Source organism: Strongylocentrotus purpuratus, unplaced genomic scaffold, assembly GCF_000002235.5.
Source record: "Strongylocentrotus purpuratus isolate Spur 01 unplaced genomic scaffold, Spur_5.0 spur5_scaffold_17, whole genome shotgun sequence".
NCBI classification, from domain to species: domain Eukaryota; kingdom Metazoa; phylum Echinodermata; class Echinoidea; order Camarodonta; family Strongylocentrotidae; genus Strongylocentrotus; species Strongylocentrotus purpuratus.
Genome location: NW_022145602.1, coordinates 22,115,471 through 22,122,715, shown reverse-complemented (window position 1 = coordinate 22,122,715; position 7,245 = coordinate 22,115,471). Strand labels below are relative to the sequence as shown.

At 34.6% G+C, this 7,245-nt stretch overlaps 1 protein-coding gene across 1 annotated transcript; it reads right to left on the bottom strand.

The window, feature by feature from the left end:
• Nucleotides 1–3,883: 3,883 nt before the first annotated feature.
• On the bottom strand, nucleotides 3,884–5,813 carry LOC752624 (lysyl oxidase homolog 2). The gene is made up of 3 exons (XM_001179710.4): nucleotides 5,723–5,813; nucleotides 4,829–5,161; nucleotides 3,884–4,332 (listed from the first exon to the last, which is right to left on the bottom strand). Exons 1-3 carry the CDS (start codon nucleotides 5,793–5,795, stop codon nucleotides 4,229–4,231), a joined length of 510 nt encoding a protein of 169 aa, XP_001179710.2. The 5' UTR covers nucleotides 5,796–5,813; the 3' UTR covers nucleotides 3,884–4,228.
• Between the last annotated feature and the right edge of the window lie 1,432 nt (nucleotides 5,814–7,245).

Genomic DNA, 7,245 nt, shown 5'->3' with positions numbered 1-7,245 from the left:
GAAACTTCATTACACTCTAATACCCCCTTTAAATACACGGATTTTTCTTACGAGTCCTTACGGATCGCCAACTTGTAGTCAATCGCATGCATCCGTAAATAACTCGCTGGTATACGGAAATAGCTCATCACAACTCGCAACAACTCGCAGACACTCGTAAAGATCCGTGAAAGGAGAGGCAAATTTGTTGACATGTCAACAATCTTCTTACGATTGTCCACGGATTTATTTGTCTGTAAATAACTCGTAAATAGGTCGTAACAATCCGTAAGTATCGTAATATTTTTTGTAATTATTTGTTACGGCTAGTTTACGATTTGTTTACGGATTATTTACGATTGCTTACGTGCTGTTCACGAGCTATCACGAGCACTTAATGTATAGTAACGAGTACTTTACAAATATATACGTATACTGTACGTATACTTACCTATTGTTTACCTATCATTACGTAATGTTTACGATTTTGGTAAACGTATAAAATCTGCAAAATCGTAAGGACTTGTACATACTCTTTACTAACTCGTAACTATTCGTGATAACACGTAAAGCAGGGCTCCCACTTAGCCGAGTTGTAATCTCGAGTTGTGGCGAGCTGGCGCGATCTTATGGCAAGCCGTTTTATTATTAATTGATATCAAGAGATCAATTATTGATATCAATAAATAATTTTACGTTGTAAAGCAATGATAATTCTTAATATCAACGGATTCGATTTTATGATATCAAGAAATATGTTTTAATGATAAAAATTAAAACGGCTTGCCATAAGATCGCGCCAGCTCGCCACAACTCGAGGCTCCAACTCGGCTAAGCTTTAAGTTTATGGAACTCGATGAGTTTTTCTCTCATGGTTTAGACATTATTTATCATTCCGGCAAAGTATGTGGTTCATAACGGGTTTTTATCGGAATATCTTACAATTAAATGTGAAGTCCCACAAGGAAGATATTAAGTCCCCTTCTCTTCATATTGTAAATTAATAATACAATCAATGCATCATCCCTTTAACCCATAGCCTGCCATGAGCCTGCATGCATGCTACCTATTGAGGGCCATGTGCGTGCAAGGGCGCTTTCGTAAGAGCAGGTATTGTTCATGCTCATTGGGCTGTGCTGTGTGTTTCGCACTCACCATTCATAGAACCTTCGCGTTAATCAGATTATCTCCAAAACAACCTGGCAAAATGGGGATTAGCCCTGTGGCACGATAAGAGTTAATCATTTTCATATTGGCTGACGACATCAACAATTGTTATTCTCATGACAATTTGGATGCCATTATTCATACACACGATTTAGATTTACCTTAAGTATCAAACTGATTTAAAAGTAATAAACTATCTCTCACTATCAACAAAAACGACCTCAATAAACTAATGCTAATGCACATACTCCAGATTTTTGTTATAATGTTGTATTGATATAGCCTTAGAACGTAAAAATATACCAGACTTTTACGTATCCTTATTGATGAGAATCTGAGCTGGAATGAACACATACGACATATAATTACATGAATGTTTAGGGATATTGGAATACTTTATAACATAAAAGCTTATCTTCCTAAAAAGGACCTTTTAAGGCTCTATAACTCGCTCATGTTGCCATACATTTGATATTGTAACTTGGTATGCAAAGACAAAAATCAACTATCTTTATTTCATGCAAAATAAAGTGCTTCGTGAAAGTGCTGGCTCCCATTATTCAGCCCATAAAAAACCTATTATTTAATGAAGTTACAACATTGACAATTTTGTATATAAAAGCACAACGGAGTTTGACCTTCATAATCAGTTACATGAATAACCTGCTTCCTAATTCGATTTAAGAATATTTGCGTATTAAATAACACTATGCATCCTAATCCAACTCAGAATTCATTAAAGTTTCATTTGATAAATCTTAAATTATTGATCCTGCATAAACCAATAAGACTTCATGGTCCAGATTTATGGAAGATACTCCTAGACTTAATACAAACAGGTAAAACCCTTAATCTATTTTAATTCAATACGAAGAAAGCATATCTATCAGAGTAAACTGATTGATCTTTTCCCATTGCTGAATTGATATCCAATATTTATTTTTTTTATTCCTATAAAACATCCATCACTATATTTTATATCTCCAGTATACTTATATAACTTTTCTGTGTCAGACATATTTACATTATCATGTTTTCACCATCATCATTATCATCAACATCCTCATCACTATCACAACATCATCACCGTCACCGGTTTTTGTTTACATTTTTTGTTATAATCACCCCCTCCCCGGGCTATCACGCTACCTAGCAATCTCTTATTGTAATAACCCTTCTTCTTCTGCAACTGTTTTAATGAATAATTCTTGGTATTGTACTATCAGTGATTTTTTTTGTAATTTCATCATTTATTATTATTAAATTGTATACATATTCAAAAAATGTTTATATTTTGCATAATTTTATGTTATATTGATAAAATGTAATTTGATTTATATGTTGCAGAAGAAAATCAGTTCAATTTAATAATTTTGTCTACCTTATATGGCAACTCATTTTACGTATGTTAGATTCTTATACAGCTTTATATTATTCTTTTCAGTAATAAAAATTTCAAAATGTTGTATTGCTGCCCTGGGATCAATATTTTCAAATCAATTAACAATCCACGTGGGCCTGTGTTCTAGAAGAACGATCACGTGGACAGTTTTCCTCGAAAATCCCCCTCCCCCTGACAAAAACACCATCAGCATAGACAATCATCCCGGGTCAATTACTCAGGAAAAGAAAAGAAAAGAAAAGGGGCACTTATAGCGCCACCCCTATCCTTCATTGAACAATGGAGCCATCGTCCTGGGGGTAATTTCCTTGGAGGTAATTGTCTTATGCGGTAATTGTTATATGGGGTAGTTATCTATTAAGTGATTGTCCACTTGATAGTTTTACTAGAATGAAGGTCTGCATGAATCTAGGATATATTTGACCAAGTACTTAATTATAACAAGCTGCGAATTGTCTTGGAAAAAAGATTATCAATCTTAAACGGATAGTTGAGTTCTTATTTCAGACCGCAAATGCCTTCAAAGTACATGGTTATTGCTCTTATTCTTTTGTTATGACATTTGTAGTGTTCTTTTTTTTTAGACCAAAAAATGTGTGAAATTTAGCCAATACGATCATACCAATTCAGATTCACTTTAAAAAAGATATCGTGACCGTTAATTAATTAATTAATTCATAATAACAATACACGGGCCGTCTGGTTTTGCGTTTTATAACCAACGCGAAAAAGCCAACAACGACATCGGCTGGAATAAAATAAATAAGGTGCTATATCGTCTTTTTCAACGGCTGTTTCAAATTATCGAATTATTTGTGGGGCACCACAAATATTAAAAATGGTTATATTTAAGGATATTTCAGCCGTCTCTGAACCGATTTGATCAAACAAAGACGATTTTGTTATTTAAAATGTATGTTCTTTCAATTTTCACACTCAGTTTTTCATTATCTCACAAAACTTTAATTATCTGTTGTGCCCTCCGCAACAAAAGTCAGCTGTCCCTTTAAGTTTTGTCACAATCACTGACGAAGACGTAAAGTTTGTTGAGACTTTGTGACCTAATAAGAAATGTTGAATTTAAAGCATTAAATTTATCATCTACATTATTAATTTGCGTCATCCTATTCAATTACACAATACAAACATAGATGTAAACACAATTATATTTGTCTGACGTGAGCACTTTACCATCTTTTTCATGTAAACTATATATGATAAACACCCGTAACATGCACGTATTCACGCAACTTGTTTTATATCATCGATCATTGAGATGCGATGGCTCAGTGTTGGAGCATTGGTCTCGTAACCGGGAGGTCCCGGGTTCAAAACCAAGACGATTCTCTAGTGCCCTTTTGTAAGGCATTAATCCTCATTACCAAGTCCCTCGGATAGTACTTAAAGCCGTTGGTAGCCTGGTTTCTTACTAAAAAGCATACACATGCTTTTAAGCATTCAGATAACACAAATCATTGAACCAAACAGAACCTAACCAAATGTATAATGTTTTTTTTAAAAATCACGTATAGCTTCCTTGGTCCGCAATCCCGTAAGCACAACTCGATACTCTAGTCATACTGTACGTTCTGCTATATGTATTTACATCCCACCAGTTGAGCTCCCCGAATCCAAGCTGACGACAGATGCTCTCCGGCTTCAAAAACAATACCAATCATACTAAAAACTGCCATACAATTTACTCCAACTGCCACTTGACAGCTTGACCTCTACCCAGCCTGAATACTTATCAGGTCCGTAATTGAGTCGCAAACCTGCATCACCTGTTAGATTGGAAAGAAGAAAAAAAGAGTCTTATCAAATATCAGCAATAAATAAAACGGTAGAAACATTGTACACCTCACAACGGTCTAAACTAATTACTTCATGAATTTTACATCAAGCACGTACGGTATCGGATTACATGACATACAAGTTTGAGCCTATACGGACAACTGGAATGTATCATACAGCACTGTCAAATCGTACCGTATAGACATCTCCATTAAGTACTGATATACCTAACGCTGAATACCAAAACCCCATAGCAAACACGGGATTCATTATATAAAAAACATGAATAATTTAAAGGAACGATTTGGTTTTTAATTAAGTTAATTGATCGAAACACAAATAAATGTTACTGCTTACTTTAATCATTTACGATTTCATTATGATTGGATTTATATTATTAGTTTAGAAATCAATGAGCCTTTTTAAACCTTCAAAGAGTTAATTGTAAATTAAATCAAAAATGTATTTCCACTTTAAATCACTTACTTGAGGGAGGATAGCAGACTATGCCCTTGTCATTTGTACCTGATCGCGTTGTCTTATCTAGTACTTCGCATTCTGAGAGCAGACTTTCATGGCCGTAACACTTTACCCTATGCAAGCACTCGTTACCGACATCGCCGGTTACAGCAGGAAGTGTACCGCTGACCGTGATACTGTTGGCGTAGCCTTTGTTTAACTCCCGGCAGACCACCTCAGCATCGTTCATATCCCAGTCAGAAGCACAAATGGTCCCCCATGCGCCATCGATGTACACTTCTGGACGGCCGTCATGTGGATAGGGACTCGATGTCATAGCTTTAAACCGCACTTCATATTCTGTCAATTTTAAGCAGAACAGACACGTTATTGATGTACCGATCCAGGAATTGAAAAAAGGCAGTAAAAACAAATTATTATTATATTGTATCGCAGATGGAAAAGGTTTGCCCTTTTATCCATTTTCCAAATTTAGCAGTAAGTCTGGTTAGAAAGGGTGATTTCATTCATTAACGGTGCCTTTTGGAAGTTCATTGTTTCTTATGATATATGTTTAAAAGACGTAAGAAGATTGACACCTTTGTAATCGTATCGTAAGTTGTAAACACGTTGTTTGGGAAAAGTGGGCTAGACCTATTGTACAAGTACATTCATTCACTGTAGTACAGCCTCAAGGTTAGGGAATTTATTTTCAACAGAAATGGTTATCTATTTCATAACAGAGAAATGTAATAATTTATTTTAATGTGATTAAAGCGCGAAGGACGAATGATTGACAATTCATATCTGTAAACATCCGATGTGCATGCATACATTGCAAATAAAAACTACGTATAATACTTGTATCATTCAATAATATGTGCAGAGCAAGAATCGAACAGAGACTGGGATAATACTCACGACGTATCGCTGATGAAACGGAGAAGAGGCCAAAGAGAAAGCATAAAACTAGTATCAACTTCATCGCTGCCATCTTTACTTCAGACTCACAGCAAGACGAACTAATTAATGACAAAAAAAGTTTCCGTCATCCTTCTAATATATGCGTCTAGTGCAGCAATGGAAACGCGCGAAAACGTGCGAGAACAAATGGCGCGCACACGTAATTGTGGTAGTTTCAACGGCCAATGAGGAAATACAGAAAGATAAACAAACTTCGCTTGAAAGAGTAATTATACCAGAGAAAAACAGGAAGTACCCACTTTCAATGCGTCAACCGATATTATTGTATCATTATCAATGTTTTGTTTGTCATGCCTTTGAGTAAAATAAAAACATAATTGCCCCAACTGAAGAAAAAAACATCATTCTAAGTTACATCTGTCAATAGAAAGACGATATCTATATGTCAGTGTGTCACATGTCATCTTTATTATTTCTGGAATCTTGCCAATGAGGAAATAACCAAATGGGTGTCCATGTCTATTTTTTAGTTTCTTCTTTTTCAACGTTTGTTGGTTTGTTTTTAACATATTTAGTGACAAGGTTCAGTATTAATTGTTGAGCCCGAAATCATAATACTCGTTAGGATGTTTCAAAAATCACAACAAATTATACTTTTCGCCATCACACCAATTTCACTACAATCTACAAAATAGAAGTATACATCTAAACAAAGATTTCTTTTTCAAAAGACGGTTCAATTTCTACCATCTGTTAAATATGAAAAATAGCTTGAATAGTTATGTTTCGAGTAAACGATTTTGCTTTACTCATAAACACGCTCTACAAACTGATATACGTTTATGTATTAAAACTGCATTCATTGTTTATTTAATTCATTATAGGAAAACATTTTGATAGTGTAATTAGCATCAGCTTTATCAATGGAATGAGCATTCTATTCTAGGAGTAAAGTTGACAACCGATAAAAACTGCTTCAGTTTCCAAAAATATTTTGAGATGTTTCGCAGTATTAAGAGATTCTAATTTAATATGTTTGGTACTTTCATATTCTGATTTATTTTTGGAAACAAACTTAAATTGATGTTATATTCTAATTACGTTATCTCTCAAAACTCCAATTTAATAGATGAACGTATACACATACTTCAACGTGCGCTTTGAGAACGTAACTACTAAGAAATAAGTTATATTAAAAAAGAAGCACGAATTTAAAATTGCTTTTAACAAACAAGGAAGGAAATCGAAGAAATTTGATGATCACGCTTTACGTTTCAAATCCTTCCAGGCTCCATTTCGAAACAGGCAAAAAGCCAAAGTATTCTTATCAAGCTAAGATTTCATAAACAAACCTCTTGAAGGCTTGCATGACCGTTGAGGTTTATCTTTCAGCCACATCACGAGAACTTACATAACTAAAATAAAAAATATAACTAACTCAACAAACCGCAGAGCGAGATAGATTTGTTATTGCAGTCCGAATCGTTTGTAGCCATTACTACAATGTTTCTGCCCATGGT